Source organism: Ptychodera flava, chromosome 7 (assembly GCF_041260155.1).
Source record: "Ptychodera flava strain L36383 chromosome 7, AS_Pfla_20210202, whole genome shotgun sequence".
NCBI classification, from domain to species: Eukaryota; Metazoa; Hemichordata; class Enteropneusta; family Ptychoderidae; genus Ptychodera; species Ptychodera flava.
Window position 1 is genome coordinate 33,944,846 of NC_091934.1, and position 21,531 is coordinate 33,966,376.

Here is a 21,531-nt window from a genome sequence, read left to right on the forward strand (position 1 = left end):
GCTGAATCAGTTGGTGCAATTGTCCAGGTTGCAATCAACTAGACATCAAACGTGCCTTGAAAGAGAAAAAGTACAAGCACTGTGTAATTAAATCAATCTTATAGATTGTTAAACTACGGATTGATCAAAGCACACATACAGAAGAAAAACAATCTGTCAAAAATGATCCTTTAATGACAAAGTTTCTGTGACAAGTTTATATTTTTTGTTTCGACGAATTCAAGGCTGCTCGGGGACAGGTATTTCGACTCTCAAACTTTCACAATTCTTTTCTGATATACCACTTGTGGGGGTTCATTTTAAAGCTCGTGTAAGAAAACTTTTCAACTGCTTAGTTTTTGGAAAATCAATATTTTTTTGTCTCCAAACAGGAATGGCGGCAATTTTGAATTTCAAATATCGGTAAATCTTGGGTGATTTTTTACTCCAAGTATACGAAAATTTTGCACGGTGACCCCCGATTTTTATTCTTGCTTTTTGAACGAGAATAGTTGAAAGTTTCGATGGGGAAAGTTTGAGCACAAGTTAAGTCTTTCACAATCGAGGCGCATACTACCTTAAGAGAGAAACTTATTGTACACTTACATTAACTGCGAAAACCTTATTTCGAAAAACTCTGTGACGCGTTTTGTGAACAACTCACCGGGAAGGAATTCATTTTCACTTACAGTGTGGGCGACTGGGACCACGGGCTTGTCTTGCGCTGTAATATAAAGTGAAACGAGTAAAAGAATGTGTACAAAATTGCAAATACTTTTTGAAAGGGAAACTTTGACAGTACACAAGGTTTATACACTTGAAACCTTTTAAACTTGTATATTACTATAATTTGTGGGCCTACAATATGACTAATTGTGATTGAGAGGTATACTTTAACGTGACTTTCGAAGGTATTAATATTTTATTCAACTCACACAGAGGAGCGTCTAAGGTCCAGTCAAACGGTACCAACGGATGATAAAACGCACTTCCGTCGAAAGAATTCCAGATGAGTTCCATCACACCGGTCACCCGACTGATTCCGTCTTGAGGATTGTAATCTGGTTCAATAGTCGTGTTTAGACAAATTTGGGGTCGTTCTGACTGCCATACTGTGTGCATCTTGGTAAACAGAAGGGAAAACCGGGCAATTTTTAATGGTGTTTCTATACAGTGTACACGGTCTGTTGTGGTGCAAGCTACCTCTACCTCACGTATGTTCTTGAAAAAGTCAAGTTAACAGAAATAAATATTTTAAAAGTTAATAATTGTGTCTTCGCATTCAATAACATGACATTTTTTGCTAATAAGCGTTTATTATCGAATCAGAAGAAGATATTTCCATCAATGATTTTGGGAGTGAAATAAGTTGTACAATTGAGTTAAATACGACGTGTAGTGCAAAAGCCATGCTATCGGTCATGCCAGTGGGTCAACCCGTAAAGTAAGCCAAATTGAATTCTAATTTTTTGAAAACAATTACCCATAAATGGCATTAATTTCAAGTTTTCAAAGTAATCTTCTTTCTGACTTTCTCCCAAATTTGCGTGAGAGAGACTTTGTGTCAGATTTGAGAATGATTTCAAAGTTGTGGAAGCAGCTCGGGGCACTGAATAAAAGTGCACACACGGATTTCACATAACGGTTATCGGTATTGTAACAAAAAAGTAACTGAAAGTTGAAGAACGCATACTGATATACATTTACCAACGATATTTCTTTGTGATTGTTTATTAGTCAGTTTGTTGGTCGATCTTTTCTCCGATGTGTCATTGTTTTCTAACTTTTAAAAGAATAATCAATCTCGTCATATTTACATTAATAACATTACCTCTATCCTTTCGTACAACTCTCCAGTAATTATCAACGGTGGCAATGACATAGAGTTCCAGGTATCCAGCACAACATCGGTGACATGCACTGGCAGGTAAAGTTTTAGGTAAACATCATACGCTACACTCTGAGACAGTTCTGTATGCATAACACTTACACACAACGACACAGTGTCGCTGAAATGGAAACGATAGACGAGAATATTGATTAACACATCTTATTGAAGGATATTAAATTTAAATATATTTGCAAGCGACAAACGAAAGCTGCAAGCCGCGTCGATATTGACTTTCCTACCTTAAAGCATGTGACTGAACTACGCTCTACTTGACCTACTTTCTGTTTTCTGCAGAATATTTCTCATTTTGAAAATTGCTCTGCAGTATACCAAATTGTAGAATATTTTGTATATAATCAACCCGAGCGACATATTTGAGGCCCGTTTCCATGAATTCCCGGTTCTTTCGTTCAATTTTGTTGACATTGACGATTAACATGGTGTTAATTCTCTTTGCCTTCGATAGTTTTCTCAATAATTTTGTTTTAAGGTAGAACGCGCCTCGAGGACAGATATTTGGACTCTCAAACTTTCACAATTCTTTTCTGATCTACCACTTGTGGGGATTCGTTTTAAAGTGCATGGTGTAAAACTTTTTACCGGCTTAGTTTTTCGAAATTCGAAAATTTCATTTTTCTCAATTGAGTTAACACAGTAATGGCGGCCATTTTGAATTTCAAATATTGGTAAATCTTGAGTTATTTGCAAAATTTGCACGGTGACCCCCGATTTTTATTCTTGATTTTAAAAGAGAATGGTTGAAAGATTCCTTAAGGAAATTTTGAGCAAAAGTTTAAGTCTTTCACTTTCGAGGCGCATACTACCTTAATAGCAAACGCACGATCTATACAGCAGGTGTTATGAAATATCAAATGTTAAGCAGCATGCGAGTCACTTTTTCTTTCCCATTTGTTACACGCCACAACTCAATGCCGCCCAAAGCATCACTCCGGAAAATCCCTGATTTATTATTCAAATATTATTCAAATACAGTGTGGGCCGTTCATTAAGCAAGGCTTCAACTTCACCATGAACGGAAGAAGTCACAAGAGAACGCATGTATTATTCGCCAGACATACCTATAGGCCTAATGTCGAAGCGTTCAATGGCGTTTATTCGCAAAATTGGGAAAAGATTCTCTGCCAATTAGGCCTACATCATACATATTTTGCAAAAATAGTTAGCCAGCTAGATACATGTAAAGTAGATAGTTAGATAACAGACAGGCAGACGAGCTACATATGTAGATGTCGTTTTGACACTTACAGACATGCCTTCCTGCCTGCCAACCTGGCCACATATAAACGTATACATTCGTATATGTACATTCTTACTCACATACGTATCCACGCACGTTATACATACATGCAATAGGCATATCCGTCCATCCATCCATACATTCAGGACTCGAAATTAACGGTAGTCCCTGGTCCCGGGACGACCAAACTTTGCATTTGGACTGATAATTTCTGAAAATGTTTGTCCCAAGGGACTTCTTGTGTTTGTTTGCTTTATTCTGTTTGATTAGCCTGCTTAAGTAGAATATTGAGTATTTTCTTGTGTAGTTTAACACAACATTTCCGGCTCGAAAGTGCTTTCATTTTCTGTCACAGCATTACTTGCTGATGGTATGAAAATTAAATTAATCTAGATGAAAAATAATGTTAGAGCATGATATTCAATTGTTTCTCAGGCTGTCAGAAGTAAATGTTGGAATCATATGATATAAGCCATATAGCTTGGGTAAAAGTGGACTACCAGATGTCTTCTTGGGACTGCTAATTTTTAGAAATGGTTGTCCACTTGGACTACCACATCAAGGGTTGATTTCGAGCCCTATACGTGTATACCTTGACAACACTTACCCTCTTTGAACAGCATAATTTGGAGCCACACTAACACTTTCAAATGTAAGGTCCGGGTTTCCACCACCATTCGTAGGTGTTATTACTGATACACCCTCACTAGGATTCAGTGCTGATGTTGATGTTGATGTTGACGAGAGGGAAGACACAACTTGCGTTTGTGATAACGTCACAGACGGTGTTGCAGTTGATAACATAGTTGTGCGATTTATTGTTGTTGTTGTCGATGATGCTGATAATGGTGATGATGATGATGATGATAATGATGATGAGGAGGAGGAGGTGGAGGAGGATATTACGGATGGCGTTGAAGATGAAATTGGCGACGATGATGGCGTCATAGATGGCGTTGTTGTCGAATACGCAGTTAGTTGATTGGTTGTGTTGACTGCAGTGGAGGAAAGAAGTGGCGATGATGATGACGATGATGGTGATGATGTTGATGATGATGATGACGACGAAGATGAAGACGAAGACGATAATGGTGATGATGGTGACGATGATAATAAGGATGACACCACAGATGATGTTGTTGACTCTACAATCATGATAAAATCGAAAAAAAAATTCACACCTGTGCATGTACAATTAAATGAAACATGAAATCGTTGGGAGTGGAAACTACAACTGCTCTTAGCACAAGCGAACAAGGCATTGCTTTTACTAATGCATGTCTTGTTGTTCTTTGGAATAATTCATAAATGTGTATGTCAATGTTTGAAATAAAATCGCATTCCGACACAGGCTGTTACATCAGTATGCGAACTGCTGATATTTTTGTGAATTAACGTGTGCTCTGTCCATGATATATAGTGAAGTGGAATACATTATAAATCAGTTTGTTTAACATATAGAAGAAAGTTTGGTTACTTTTCAGTTCCTGTCTAGATTCTGAACGGCTTTGGAAAACAGTCAAGCTTATGAACGAACAATAGGACATGTCGACTGGGTTACGTATAATGGCTTTCTTTGCTTGCGTTCACATCCAATAATTTCGTGCTGTTATAGAGATCATAGTCTGATAACTTATGCTAAGCTCAAAATTTCAGAGATAGTACATTGTAGATGATAACATTTACTGGTTTTCATGTCGAAAATGGAAGCATGTTTTATCGAATGAATTATTTTATGAGGCATGCCATCGGAGCTTGAAGATTTGAAGTTGCGCCTGGGCTAAATTGAAACGCAGTATGGAAAGTTACGTTATGAATAAACATTATGATATGAATATCTTACCAGAGCTTGTGATGTCACAACTATCCACAAACTGTAAACCAGTGTCAATCAAATCGTTGACAGTACTCGGGAAATATGTGACGGTGTATTCAATGGTGACGCCTGTACTGGCAATAGCTCTGACATCAAAGGGCGTGGGAATCTCTGAAGGATTTTTGTAAAAGCCGCCGCTTTCTAGCTCCATCGACTGCCATGTTCCACCAACAGACACCTCCATTTCAACATTCGGATAACGAATGTCCACAGGTTTGACCCTGAACCACCATTGACTGGAACCAGTTCGAAACTGCATCATAAAAGGAGTTACCGATTACTAATTATGTTGTTAACTTTCATTGATGCAGCTAACTACACATTACCGCACGCACATCGTCATTAAATTTTTCAGTATCGATCGCCATACACATTCATACACATATGCAATGCAAGTATTTTTTTCCCACATATTTGCATGTCCATGAAGGACCTAGACTGAGACCAAGTCGCTTGGCTTTTTTCGGCAGCATGTTCCGGCTGGCCAAGCGACAGTCTACTGAAGATTTAAAAAAATTACTGTCAACTTTTTGGATGAAGATTAAGCAATTTTGTAATAAAATATTTTGTATACCCTATGACGAAAACAATTTCAATAATTATTTCGTTGGTTTTAAAGTTGTATCCGACAATAAATATTTCGGAAATGGTGCAATCCCGTTACATGGGAATACAATAGTGCCGTATCGTGTCAGATTTTAATCATTTCAGCATTTGTCATTTGCTAATTTGGTAAAATGTTGATTATATACAAATAGCACTTGCAAAACCGTATTCCCCTATCGTAATCGTCCTCCTCTCCATAGCTATTCCATTCCCCTTCTCCTCGTCTCTGTCTGTCTCCCTATTTGACACACACATACACATACACACACACACACACTCTCTCTCTATTCCCCCCCCTCTCTCTCTCTCTCTCTCTCTCTCTCTCTCTCTCTCTCTCTCTCTCTCTCTCTCTCTCTCTCTCTCTCTCTGCTCATAAAAAAGCAATTTAACGGTGGATAGCGTTACCTGAATTTTCATTGTCGTGATATCAGAACATGGGACAATTTTCCAAGAGACAGGAGCTGGTGCATCATCAGCCACATTAAAGAATACATCATTTGGTAAAAGAATGTCTGTCGGCCCAGCCCCGCCGTAATTTTCCACTATTGTGACATTGACCTTCCCTATAGGTCCAGTAACCTCTATACATTGTGCGCATGTCTGAAAAGAAAAGCGGAATATATCCCTATTTTCTTTATCAATCACTTGGCGTTTATGAGCTACGAGTAACATGAGAGAAAAAGTGTACGTTCAGTCACAAACAAGGAAGCATCAACGTCATTCTTGCTACAAGCTTCAGTGTATTAGCCATAGACTAAAAGTTCAACTGGTTGCTAATTGTAGTTCACCCTTCGGCTCCTGTAATCATGCTTGATGTACTTTCCATTTCCTATACTCTGTAGGATAGCTCTGATTTGCAAACATTGAAACATCGACTAATTGGCTTAAGAATCCGTTTACCTGGCCACTTCCTAGGCTACCTATGCCAGCAACATAAAGTCCATTATGTGGTATTTCACATGCTCCTGTTCCTATATTACTAAAAGCAGCTTGGCCTTGGAAAGGTCCTCCAAGATTGTCGCATGTTATTTCGTTGGTTGTACTGACTGTAGGCAAAGATACTAGTGATGGCGTTGTTGTTGTTGTTGTTGTTGTTGTTGTTGATGGCGATGACGATGGTGATGATGATGATGATGATGACAAAGGTGATGATGATAACTGGGATGTTGCAGATGATGATGATGATGATGATGATGATGACGACGACGACAACGACGATAAAGAAGATGATGATAATGATGGTGATGATGGTGACTGTGATGAAGACAACGATGATGATGATAATGATGATGATAATGACGACCACGTCGATGGAGAAGAAGAAGATAATGATGATGACGACGACGATGATGAAGTTGATGATGATGATGATGATGATGATGATGGATGATGATGATGATGATGATGATGGCGACGACGATGATGAAGTTGATGATGATGATGATGATGATGATAATGATGACGGCGATGTCGTTGACGATGATGATAATTGTGATGTTGATGATGATGACGACGTTAACGTTGACGACGACGACGACGATGTTGATGATGATGATGATGACGATGACGCTATCGTAAAGAAAGAAAGAAAGAAACAAACAAACAATCATATTCCAGCTTGACATAAAAAGTACATATAATACATTTGACCTGGTTATTTATCATTTTATATGAAGCTATATGCGTCGTAATAAATTAAATATAAAAACTAAGTGACATGCATGGAATAGATTTAAACTGTGACGCTCTTTAGTTGTGCAGAAAGAAAGTCCATCATTTAGATTCGTTACTCTAACTGAAGAGTTTGTAAAATAAGAGCACATCTTACCGGAGAATGTGATGTCACAACTATCCACAAACTGTAAACCAGTGTCAATCAAATCGTTGACATCACTCGGGAAATATGTGACAGTGTATTGAATGGTGACGCCTGTACTGGCAATAGCTCTGACATCAAAGGGCGTGGGAATCTCTGAAGGATTTTTGTAAAAGCCGCCGCTTTCTAGCTCCATCGACTGCCATGTTCCACCAACAGACACCTCCATTCCAACGTTTGGATAACGAATATCCACAGGTTTGACCCTGAACCACCATTGACTCGAACCTGATCGAAACTGTATCATAAAAGGAGTTGCCGATTATTAATTATGTTGTTAACTTTCATTGATGCAGCTAACTACACAGTACCGCATGCACATCGTCATTAACTTTTTCAGTATCGACCGACATACACATTCATACACATATGCCATGCAAATAATTTTGTCCACATATTTGCATGTCCATGAAGAACCTTGACTTCGACCCAATCGCCTGGCTTTTCTCGGCAGCAGGTTCCGGCTGGCCAAGCGAGTCCACAGAAGTTTAGTCCTTCATTTCTGTTTATTTTGTTTCGTTATTTATATGTCCGCAACTATGAAGAATCAAAAAAGTTACTGTCGGCTGTATGGATGAAGATTAAGCAAATTTTGTAATGAAATATGTTGTAAACCCAAAGATGAAAACAATTAAGCTTAAATAATTGTTTTGTTGGTTTTAATTTTTGTCCGGCAATAAATATTTCGGAAGAAATGCTGCGATCCCATCACGTAGAGAAACAATAGTGATGTGTGGTGTAGTGTCAGATTTTGAACCAATTCAACATTTGCAAATTTGGTAAAGTGTTGATTACTTTTAAATGGTACTTACAAAAACATATGTCTCTGTCGTCATCGTCCTCCTCTCCATAGCTGTTCCATTCCCCTTCTCCCCCGTGTCTGTCTGTCTGGCTGGCTGTCTGGCTGTCTGTCATCCTGTCGAGCTCCAATCTCTCTCTCTCTCTCTCTCTCTCTCTCTCTCTCTCTCTCTCTCTCTCTCTCTCTCTCTCTCTCTCTCTCTCACATACACACACACTACTCTCTCTCTCTCTCTCTCTCTCATCTCTTCTCTCTCTCTCTCTCTCTCTCTCTCTCTCTCTCTCTCCTCTCTCTCTCTCTCTCTCTCTCTCTCTTCTCTCTCTCTGATATAAGAACAGAGGAACAATAACTGGCTGTACACAAAGCCAATACCTGAATTTTCATTGTCGTGACATCAGAACATGGGACAATTCCCAAGTGACAGGAGCTGGTGCATCATCGGCCACATCAAAGAATACATCGTTTGGTAAGAGAATGTCTGTCGGCCCAGCCCCGCCGTAATTTTCCACTATTGTGACATTAACCTTCCCTATAGGTCCAGTAACCTCTATACATTGTGCGCATGCCTGAAAAGAAAGATGGACCATCTCCTTATTTTTATGAATCACTTGACGTTTATAGTGTAGTTGAGCGACGAGTACCATGAGTGAGAGAGGTGTTGAGTCGCATACAAGGAAGCAGCAACATCATTCTTACTATATTTTTAGTGTATTGGCCATAAATATTTTACTTATGGCTTGAAGTTCAACTTGTGGCTGATTGTGGGAAACTAACTTGTACATCCAATGCTCTATCAATTATGCATGATGTACATTCCATTTTCTATAGTCTTTAGGATACTTTTTGCATTTATAAACATTGAAACAGATTCATCTGCCAAAATATCAGTTTACCTGGCCACTTCCAAGGCCACCTATGCCAGCCACATAAAGTCCATCATGTGGTATCTCACATGCTCCTGTTCCTATATTACCAAAAACAGCTTGGCCTTGAAAAGGTCCTCCTAGATTGTCGCAAGTCACTTCATTGGAAAACGTTTCTGTAATGAAGTCAAGAAAAATAATTCAAATCGTAGCTAGTTTGTTTTAATTCTAACTTGCACATGAATTGCGCTAAAACCGCAATATTCTTTAGCTATGTAACAGCCTGCATTGAAATGCCGGACAAGTATGTACTATAGGCCTCCGTCCAGCTCCAACCCAATCAACGACGGGGATTCTTGCATGGTGGTTAGGGGCTGGACAGAAATTATAGAGGAGTAGGGTCGGTGCTTTTGGCGAGTGTTGGTCACCATTTCTCGCGAAAGCATTTTTCGAAGGGTTATGAAATTTCACGCATACGTTTTGGGAATGGTCACCATTTTGTGTGCAAGTATCACAACTTTAAGAAGGCAAGATGTGGCTTATATAGTGCTTCACCCTAAATATCAAATCATAATACACTGGAGTCTATAAGGCAAACTATTGACAATTTCCCATACAAAACAAGCTACATCTATACAATATATCTTGAGAGACACCAATTTCACTGAAATGTTTATTCACTTTACATTCAATAGATTTTTCGATCGGATTCGAACTCACAACGTACGGCAGCTGCACCCACTTATCTAGCGACGACATCGTAGTCAAAACCGTTCGGCCAATCCCCATCCTTAGAAAGAGTGGTTCAACAATCGAGCTAAGTTGTTACAATATTTCTGACTGCGACCCCTCCACACGCTGTAGAGTTCGTGAAGCATTCGCACTCACATACTCGCTATCACACATCGCACACAAAGTCTATCAGAGCAATGAATACATCGCTTTACAGAGCGAAAGATGCAGTCTATGAGGAAACTATTAATATTTATTACAATACTATACAAAATATAGAATAGTGTGGTTACAAGTGAATATGTGTGCAAGAAATTTGATTTTGGAATTTCACCAAAATATCGATTCACTATTCATTGTAGTCTATGAGGAAACTACAAATATTTTTTACAATACTAACCTAGCAAAATCTGAGCTTTTATAAATATTTGGCAATTTATATAAATGTACTAATTGTAGGGTGTTAGAAAGAGCAGATGTGAACAACAAATTATGTGATATTGGAATTTCACCCTAAAATATTAATTCACTGTCCATGGTAGTAGGTTTAAACTATTAAAATAATCGCAATCATTCCAATCCATAATCCGATAACACTAGGTCAGAATTCGTAATACGAAACATAGACACAAAACAGCACAGAACAGACAGTAATTAAACATTTTCCCACAACCCAATTTCCTATGTATGTGAATTTATAGGCACATGTCGTTAAATATTGCGGTTTATGCTGTAATAAGTTTCTTGGCAAGCAACTATAGTACTATCTGTACAATTACAAACCAAACTATGAATGAAGGTAAACATTACATTATTCCTTCTGATTTTTTTTATTTGTGAACTTTTTCATCGAATTACTTGAAAACTCACATATAAGTGTATATATTTGTAAAGGTCAAAAAAGTATTCTTTGAAAATTCAAAGGTCAAATTACATGTCAATTAACATATTATTGATACGGACTGTGAAACGCAGGGGAGGGTCACTGTTCTTTTTGCGCACGAACATTTGGAGGGTCGATATTTTTGCGCGAACATTTTTGAAGGGTCACAATTTTTCGCCCAGCGTTATTTTGAAAAAAAAACAACGCCCCCCCCTTGTAATTTCTGTCCAGTCCCTTATTTTATCATATTTTATTCAACCCCAAAAGGAAATATTTAAGCGTCTTATGTAACATTAAAAGTGGAGTTGTTATAAGCGATAAAGTTTGAAATATGGTACGAGTGCAAGAATCTTGCTGCTTTGTAAATATAAAGTAAATAGTATGAAAAGGGTATTCAGTGGACAAAGAACATGTCTAGTCAAATTAAAAGATTTTCATTGACATTTTGTAAAGAAATAGGTTTGGTTGGTCATAATAGTATTTTGTATTTTATATATCATGACTTTATTCATGGCGCATTTAATTTCGGCATGCTCAACAGGTCTATAGTCGTCATGATTGGTTACAAGAATCACAAAAATTTGTTTTCTTACCTTCCGCACGTCACGATAAATATTGTTCATGAGTTGTAAATGGCATGAAAGCGGATCTTCCGTTGATTGTCATGTCTTTGAATTTTAAATTCTGTGGTCGGAATGGTTTGCATTACAATTAGAAATGGAAGACACTCAACTTTGTTCAAACATAAATCTTGAAAATAATCTCGATGTAGCGTTTTGGAAGTAAATACTCTTGGCATCGTATTTCATTAGGAAGATGCCAAAATCAGCACTTATATTTTTTACCTATCAGAAGGTTGTTATAGAGTGGGACGTACGTGCTGCTCTGTGTTTTGTTTCCAACCATTCTGAAAATTGATCACATATGACGTGGGTGTATATTGTTCGAATGAGTGATATGACATTTCAGATTTGACGCTGGATCGCATCGATGTGAAATTCTTATCACAAAAAGTTATATGTAGACTTTTAATATAATGCACAATTCATCATATTGATTTTATATCCAGCATAAAATATTCTTGTTTTCTTTTTCTAGAACTTGATGAAGTAAAAGATCGTTCGATAATGGTCCGGTCTCGTTGTTCCCATTTTGTACATTTCATTTAGTATATTGATATACGCCCTAGGTACCGCCAAACAACCGATAAAACATAACAAAACGTAATTAGATTTTAGCCGCTCTTCTCCAGTGTGTCGCTTAGCGTCATATACAGAGATCATTTCACGTTTGTGAGTAAGCGTGTAATATAAATGCTAAGAACAGCTTTATTTATGACTTCGGTACATGTTTATTTAGTTTCACGACCAACATCTTATTTCGTTGAATTTAGTTCGACATGTCCTAAAAAAGCTTTCAATAAACGTTTAATCGCGACAAGTTGTATTTTTAAGTTTTTGTTTTGCTAAGTTTTGTGTTTGGGTCACATATACTGTAAAAGTATTACTTTCGTTTTAAGTTTCCTTTCTGGTCTGTAGGGGTATTAGCTCTCAGATCTGTCTGAGTTTTTGATTAAGTTCAAAGCTTTGGACTTGTTTGTGTATTTTGTCGTTTTGGTAAAACTTCCATCATGCAATCACCCTCAGAGAGTTCATTTAGCATTTATATATGTACGTAAGGAAGTGAAATAAAATAATTTTCTAAAATTCAGGACTAAGATAGATCTGAAAAGCCACCAAATTAAAATCAAATTCATACTTCCTACTTTGAACGTTTTGTAGAACACATTGTAATGATGAAACGACGTTTGTTCGCACAGTATAGAGTACTGCTTTCGGATAAGATTACCATGGGACTCAAAGAGAAATCGATTTCTGATCGACCAACAGGTAGGTGTGTTGAACTAGAGTGTTTGTCGACAAATGAAAAGTATCGACTTGTGCCGCATTGCCAAGATTAACAATACAGATTTGTGACTATTTGTGTATTGCCGATGGTGCTAATCGCAATTGTAGGTTTACCTTAATTGAAAATAGCACCTTATACCGTGCGCACCCTGCGGCCGATTAGAAATTAGGACGCATTTTCCGCGGCGTTTGTATCTGCCGACGGAACCCCTCTGAAATATGATTTTTACAGTTACCATTTTGACATCAGCAGTAAAAAGAACCATTGTTGTCCTTACTTACGACAGTGTCGACAGTTTGCAGACAAATATACGTCTTTGCTTGTTATTGATTGAACCATGACGTCAGTCCATTTGATTATGAACTTCTGTTACTCATCTACTTATTGCGGCTACCAACATTGCAATAGTAAATCGCCGTTGCAGGTTTACCGGTATAACATCTCATCTGCGTCAATGACAACTGCCGACACAAATTCAGACACATTTCTGTTTGACATGAAACTGTAATTGTTCCTGCTACTGACAATCGTTTGAAAATGTAATTTTAGTGGTTTCCCATATGGTTGTGTTCATGAACTACCATTTTGGCTAATCTCACAAGCTTTACTCATGCTTCCGCAGATCGTCGCCAAAATTTAAAATATAACAAATAAATTTGGACTGTATGATATCTATTTTGGCACGTTAATGACACGTCTGTAACCCATCAAACTGTGAAGTTCGATATTACGCGAAATCTTTCGTAATAAAATTGAATATTTGCATTGCACGTTCATCCAATTAATCAGTTAACGTCGTACCTTTAATATTTTTGCAATAACATTTACAACTTGAAGCTAAAGTCAACCAGAAATCACATTTGACTGCATGTCCAGCGGACGTTTATTTGTTCGCGCAGTGTAAGGGGTATGTACTTGAACTACAACTGCGTGCATTGAAAGCATTCGAATTTTCCATCCGATTTAAATAAAGTTAAATGCTGAAAGTGTAAGCTCTTCACACTATCCTAGCAATATTGTCTTGCGTTCCTGGAATTGTAAAAGTCAAATTTTGCCTGTTGCGTTGTGGTTAGCTTCGAAGCACGTTGAATTTCTACACATATCCACATACGTATTGATTCTTTAATTTATGAAGTAGAATGAAACTTTTAACAGTGTAAGAATTCGATGATTGGAGTGTCTTGAATGAAGTTGGGCAGATTTAATCAACGCACTCACTCACACATTAATACAAAAAATGCAGGCATGCATCCATACATAAACAAGTCATCTATCCATCCACCTATCCATCAATCCATGCATGCGCATGTACAGTGCTTTAGATGACAAGTGAATTCTCTGTATTATGACAACTATATTTCATATTTTTGTGAGGATTCTAGAGGTACCGACCAAGGCAAGACTTTACCGTTGTACACGTTTCGACAGAGGCACAAAAATATCTAGAACAAATTAAATTCGAGTCAATGTAAAACTACCTTTAAGAGCTCTCACTTGTTCATTGAACACAGAAAAAAACCGGGCGTATGTGTTGCCTAGCAACATCGTTTTCTCCGTATAACAAACCCACGAGATTTACAAGAAATGGCGTCAACAATCATCAGACTTACCTGTAACTGCACAGCACAGCATTAGTACCAAGAATATCATTTTGCCGCTGCTGGTCGAAATTTTCGTTATAAAAAAGACACTCCTCCCCGCGTTCACAACGAACTTTCGTTCATTGCCTTTTTACGATGTTCGAAGCGAACTCAGGTAAACAGGAATGTGTTATCGGCACAGAACCGGATACAGCGTCTCTTGCTGTTGCATGACAATCAATATCCGTTCTTAAATGAGCGACGACTGATTGTTCTCAGGGAATGTCCATCGCATGCAGAGAAGGGGGTAATAATGTAGCGTGGGTGTAAGCGGGGAGATGCAATCATAATAAAATGCTCCCACAGAGTGACAGCCAAACATCTTGAATAATTCCTCGTGAACGTTACACAGACTTTGCTCAATGAAAGGGAGCACTGGGTAATTACGACAGACAGCCGAAAGAATCAGAGAAGGGCAGCAGTGTTGTAAATAATCTTTAGAAACCGTACTAAGAGGGTCATTTTACAGACTCCAATAGTATGAAACCACACTATCTATAAATAGGAACTTCTAACGAAGGTAGAATATAAAAATAACAGAACATAACTAACTTTTCAATAAAAATGTGTGACTTAGTATAGGGTAGATGTCTTATTTTCTGAAGCAGATGGGTTTACATAATTATAGGGAATCAATCCCACCGATTGAATAACAATGGGTAACACGGTTTACTTCATATATAATGAGCTTCAGGGACAGATATTTAGACTCTCATAATTTTACAACTCTGCTTTTATCTATCGCTTGTGGGGGCTCGTTTTGAAGCTCTTGGAGGGAGATAAAATAACCGTCTAATTTTTTCAAAATCGGAAATTTTAATTTCCCCTATTGAGTTGACACGGGGGATGGCGGCCATTTTGAATTCAAATATCTGTAATTGTTAGGGTGTTTGTTTCTCTAAACTTTACGAGGCGATCCCCGATTTTTATTCTTGATTTGCTAAAAGAATGGTTGAAGTTTCATTGAGGAAAGTTTGTGCAAACGTTTGAATCTTTCACTTTCGAGGAGTACACTAACTTAAATCCACGCTGTCCTCATGCACGTCACCGAATCACCATGTGATATAAATTTTCCAACTATCATACGTACACACATTAGAGTGTATAGGTATACTAATAGCTATTGCATTGGAAGCCGTAAGTACCAATATACGTAGTCAATCCCCCCCCCTCAAGAATTAAAGTTACTCTCCTGAAATGAGCAATTTGAAGATGGCCGACTCTCAATAAACCTCGGCAGTCTTTACCACTCAATCACAGTTTTCCGGTACTTTTGGTGAAGATTTTCGTTTTATCTTTGCTGTTGTGATTTGGAACTAGCTAGGCAGACTCTTTTATAGGTCTACAGGAATGAATACTTATCAAAGGCTCCGTTGAAAAAACATAGGGCCAAAGTCCCTGAAGCTACTATAGACATGGATACAAAATTAAGTTTTTCCTGACTGTATGAAATTATCTCACTAAGGTCATCCTAGGGACCTGTAAACAAAATATTAAAGCTGTCTGACCAGCGGTTTTGAAAAAAACAAGCGACTCAACACTTGACAGAGCTCTGCAGAGTTATTTAGAGAGTAACCTTTTGTGACACATGTATTGATGAAGAAGGTGGATATCTTTGATACGGGTCAGTCACAATCAGGGTGCGCTAGAGTGTGTCACTTAGGTCGAAATTTCAAGTTCATGATAACTGTCCAGTTAAATAATATGTTGAAAGGTTATGGTATGGGGCATATCTTCCTAAATTTTGGTGAAGCAAACGTCATTAGTTTTACCACAGTGCACGTTGTTCTATATGGTCGACACAGTGTCACGGACGCTACAGAAATGTTGTACATGAAACACAAATGTCATAATAAAATTTTAAACAATGATTTGTTAATGCTTTCTTATGTTATTACAATACAAAAGATGCATATTGGCATTAAAATAAGCTATACCTGGTATGATTTCCTTAATTTTTCCATGAATAAACACAACCTCAAGTTTAGTGAGAAATACAACAATATTGATCATATTTTTTAATAGGACTTTCAACTTCTCTATGTCCTTCCGCTGGTATGCTGTACTTAAAAGTTTTATTGTCATGAATTAACCATGCTATAGCAACAATATTAATACCATTCAGTGTAATCAAAATGAACTTCTTTCTAAAATATTTTCTGTTTAGTATGACATGTAATTTTGTCACGGACGCTACCAAAATCAAACTTGAAAGTTAGGTCAATTTGAAATATAAAAAGCAATCAACAATCTGGTTTTTCTTTCTCTTTTCTCTAAAACCTTTCTCTATCAAACATTTAAATTGTGAAAATTGTGTCAAAACATTGACAATTTCTTTAAATTGAACAAGAAAGCTATAGCAACTATTGCAAAAATCAGTTGGAGTATGTGAAAAATGTCTATACCAGTAATAAACTTCCAATACGTCAAAAAACACAGCAGTTAACATTGCTTGTGCCTAACTTAAAGTGTAAAACCAAGATAAAACTAGACACCTAGATTAGGCTAGAGGGACAGGTTGTTAAACTTTGACCTGTGGTCCCACAATAAAATTTGCTACAATGTATCTGACACACCACCCCAGAAATCCAAATGGCTTGCAGCTGTTCTAACACCTGTCAGGATGGGGCGCACACACACCTAGGTGAGGCTGGAGATCAGAGACGTAGTCTGCCAACCTTTGACCTCTGTTCTATAAAATATCTGTACTCTCTGACTAGCGTAAAGTTGGTGTCATACTCATCCTCATCCTCAGCCTCAGAGGTCACGCGAAAATGAGGATGAGGATGACGCTACAGTGTCAGCTCCACCGGCGTCAGATCTGATTATTCCCGAATGCGTCTGATGGAATGATAAGTGTAAAAACGACTTTAAAAATGTGCTCCAAGTTTCATATCACTGTAAATGTTAATTAAAACACAGTGGGATTTGCATTTCATAATATTTAGTTACCTCTCCTCTCAATATCCGTTTCTCACGTTGTAGTTATAACGCAACATTCTTAGCCCTTAATTTCCTTAAAGTTCAAAGGTTTTATGTCTAATATATTGACATTTCAGGCCTCAAGTCATAGTTATACAAGTTAATTGTTTTATATGTCCTTTGAATAATTAGGGCTTTCACATCACCTCTCATGGTGGCGATTTTTACACATTTCGGACCATGTATACCTTTTTTGCACCAATTTTTGGAAAATCTTAACACAAGAGTTAAGAGGATACCAACAAACACATCCGCGGATCCATGGACTGAAAATTACGAACATTTCCAAAAAACTAGTCCATATGAGATATTCTAACGATAAAATATTACCTGCGAACCAGTTTTAGGATTCAAAAGAAAGTTGAGAAAGAATGGAGTTGTTATTTTCTTAAGTTATGGGCAAATTTTATCATTTATCCATCATCGGGTAGCGTAACCTCCGCAATCTTTGGATACGACGCTGAAGCTGATGCTGAGTAGTGTCATTTTAGCGTCAGCTAGAAAGGTCACCTGAGGATGAGGATGAGGATGAGGATGACGCCAACTTTACGTTCGTACTCTCTGCCTTCGAAATATGTGAAAGTGGTGGAGACAGAGTTGACACAAATGTCATTTCTTACCCCCTTAATTTTTTAAAATTCAAAATGTGATAACAAAACAATAAAATGTGATGGTTATTTCACATTTAGATTGGCTTATAATCTGAAAAACAATGTTTGCATTTTATTGTAGCATCCGTGACATAATGAATTGAAATGGAATACACAATAATAAATGCATATACAGCACAGAATTCATTGTTCTTTTCACTAGAATTCTAATAACATATTCAATATAATTACTGCATTCTTAAAAAACACCAATCTAAGTGTTACAGTTGAGGCTCAACATAACTTTTTGAGTGTTTTATTACTTTTTAAAAAATCAGTTTTGTGCAAATTTACAATTTTATGCATTGAAGACATTTTGTAACCCAACTCAAAGTATGTACACACAATACACACTAGTATTTATATTTTCAGTGGATTAACTGCTTTAAAATGTTTTAAATAGTTACTAATTATTAATAATGTAGTAAACACCGTCACGGCCGCTACACCGTCACGGATGCTACATTTCCATATTTTAGGAATATTAATAGTGAATGCAAGGGACAGTAATTATATAAGTTGTTTATTTAAGGTAGGCACCTATTGACACTTAGGCCTGTGACATCAGATCTTTTATAACTCCTATTGTCCTTAAGATATGAGTGTGTCACGGACGCTACAAGAAATTCCGACCACAACGATCTCCATTTTCATTTATTCACAAAACAATTCAATATGCAATTTTATTTTAATTTGGGTGTATAAAATGCTTGCCATGGATGTTGAGGTTGGAATTAAATTCAATATTACAATATTTTACCCATTTTTCTACATATAAACTAAAGGTATATGTACTTATGGTCATAAAATACAAAAAACATAACGATGTTACAGTTTTGGTAAAAATACCACAGTTTCTGTTCCGATGCACATAATCACATGAAATAACTTGTGAAAGAAAGATTAGGTATTATGCAATAACATATGTAAGCTAAAAATTCCACAATTTTAACACTGTGTTCCAAAAAACATTTTGAAATTAAGTACATTTTGAAGTGAAACAGCATAACGCTACTTTTTACAGTTTTTAAAGGCATTTTTGTGGATGTACAACCAAACCTGCACAATATATGCAATATTTCTTTATATGACCAAGTTAGATACAACTATTACTATTTATTAGAAACAAATAAGCAATATAATATCAGTCTGAATAGCAGATATATGTCCATAACAAATGAAAATCATCAAGCGCACCCTGATTGTGACTGACCCGACAGCTCATTTCAGGATGGCCTGACCAAAAAAGGAAAAAAAAAATCCGTAAAAATACAGATTTGCATATTTCATCACAATGTTAACAAATCTAAGTTGGGTTATCCCTAGGGACCTGTATACCAAATAACAAAGTTGTCTGACCAGTGGTTATGAAGAAGAAGATTTTTTACCAAAAACGCCTTTTTTGGTATTAATTTGCCTATTTTCAACAATATCAAAAAATTAAAAAAAATAGTTTCTCAAAATCATATTTTTCATCTACACAACAAATATCAAATCAGTAAGTACTGCGGTTCTCAAGATATTTGAGTGGACGGACGCCTCACAAACGGACATACATACAAGCAAGCACAGTTTAACTTTCAAATTAACATTGTAAGTAAGTTCTGTTGAATAAGTTGAGACTGTACGTACTCAGAGAAAGCACACTGAAGAGACAGATGTGTGAAACTTAAGAAGTTCAAGGTCATCAAAAGCATCATGTAACACTTTCATTGCACTGTTTACACAGATTGCATAAGTGCTATAAATAGCACATGAGGAATCTTACAGCCCAGCTTTACCATAAAAACCCTATCACTTTGACCACTCTTTTAATTGACCACTCTATTTTTTTCCTCAAAAAGTAATTTTATTTTATCCTTACCAAGTCAACCATAAATGGAAATTAGAACTTTCTCTATCTCTATTTATTTGACCACCCTATCATGACAAACTATTTTGAGCAATTTCTTTTAGATAACATACAGGGCACAATAAATGACGGTTCAGAATATGTCAAAGTTGGGATTCAGGAAAGTTGCCTTTACATGTTTTAATCCTCCAAGATGGTAAGCATTTCACTATGAACTGTCAAAAAAGTTGAACTTTCTGATAATTTCTACACTAAAATTATTTTGGCTTTGATGATTTCCGAATTAATTCAATTATTTAAAATCATATTAATTATTTTTTTCTGGGTGAATTGATAGGGTTTATACAGTACAATGATTACATACAATGTAAGTCAAATTTTGATCAAAAATGACCAAAAAAAATTCCTTAAAAATACAGATTTGCATATTTCATCACAATTTGAACAAATCTAAGTTGGGTTATCCCTAGGGACCTGTATACCAAATAACAAGGCTGTCTGACCAGCAGTTATGAAGAAGAAGATTTTTTACCAAAAACGCCTTTTTTGGCATTAATTTGCCTATTTTCAACGATATCAAAAAATTAAAAAAACTAGTTTCTCAAAATCATACTATTCATCTACACAACAAATATCAACTCAGTAAGTACTGCGGTTCTCAAGATATTTGAGTGGACGGACGCCTCACAAACGGACATACATACATACATACATACATACATACAGACTGACGACGGACGCCGGACGGATACCCATCCCAATAGCTTCTATAGACTATAGTCTATAGTAGCTAATAAAAACCGTGGAAAATAGCCAACTCATTAAATTGCTGGGTGCTTCCTATTTGGTTCTTCAAACACAGACTCCAGTGCGTTTCGCAGAGTGCAAACACCCCTTGTATGAGTGCACAAACAAAAAAAAACTTTGTTGGGCAGTCGATGTCCGACTAACCGACATACGTTTGACACGATATGTGTTCGCACAACACTTGGGTCGTCGCTTCCATCGCTAGTGTACCCATGTGGTGAACTTCAAGGGCTCTTGCAAGCTCCGTGGACATCGATTCCTCCTTTCCAAGAATTGCAAGCTACTTCATCTACAGATCAGTGCAATTAAAAATGTTCTCGCTGAAATAAGCACGCTAAACACGATTGGAACTAATTTAGGATAATTGAATAATTGAATGTGTGTTTAATCTGCAAATGTAAGCTCATCTGCTTTTTCTAAACAATACACTTGTTTTTAATGAGAAATTTGTATTATTGTAACACTCAGTTGTAGGGCACATAACATTTTTGAGAAATTCGAAAAATATAAAGATCCAATTATCCTAATTAGTTCCAATCGTGTTACTACCAGATGTTACGGAATGCATTAGGTATATGCATATTAGAAGATGGTTAGTACTCAGCTACAACCGTACGTGCTGTTCATTGGTGGTCAGGACTTTCCACAACACGACCTCAGTTAACCTTATGGGAAGTTACGCTGTAATGATTGCCTAAAGTTTGTGGAGTTTGTAGCAAATGCAAATGTTCTCAATCTGATGTCTATGTGAATTCATAATAGAAGTATTATTGGTTTGGCTGTAGACTACAGAATGTTTGGATTTCATACAGATCAGTTGTTGCTATGGTACTTTACTCTCTCACTTGTCACGTAGACTATACGAGACAGAGAAGATGCAGACAACAAACAGAAGAACAAGCTTGTAGAGAGAAACGAGGTGTGATAAA

The 21,531-nt window shown here is 36.9% G+C and overlaps 1 protein-coding gene across 1 annotated transcript; it reads right to left on the minus strand.

The window, feature by feature from the left end:
- Positions 1–38: 38 nt before the first annotated feature.
- On the minus strand, positions 39–14,443 carry LOC139136457 (uncharacterized). The gene is made up of 12 exons (XM_070704182.1): positions 14,282–14,443; positions 9,179–9,324; positions 8,658–8,851; positions 7,439–7,724; positions 6,511–7,179; positions 6,016–6,210; positions 4,972–5,257; positions 3,736–4,273; positions 1,811–1,988; positions 915–1,101; positions 644–703; positions 39–55 (listed from the first exon to the last, which is right to left on the minus strand). The coding sequence occupies exons 6-12, from the start codon at positions 6,025–6,027 to the stop codon at positions 39–41; spliced, it is 1,278 nt and encodes a 425-aa protein (XP_070560283.1). The 5' UTR covers positions 6,028–6,210; positions 6,511–7,179; positions 7,439–7,724; positions 8,658–8,851; positions 9,179–9,324; positions 14,282–14,443.
- Between the last annotated feature and the right edge of the window lie 7,088 nt (positions 14,444–21,531).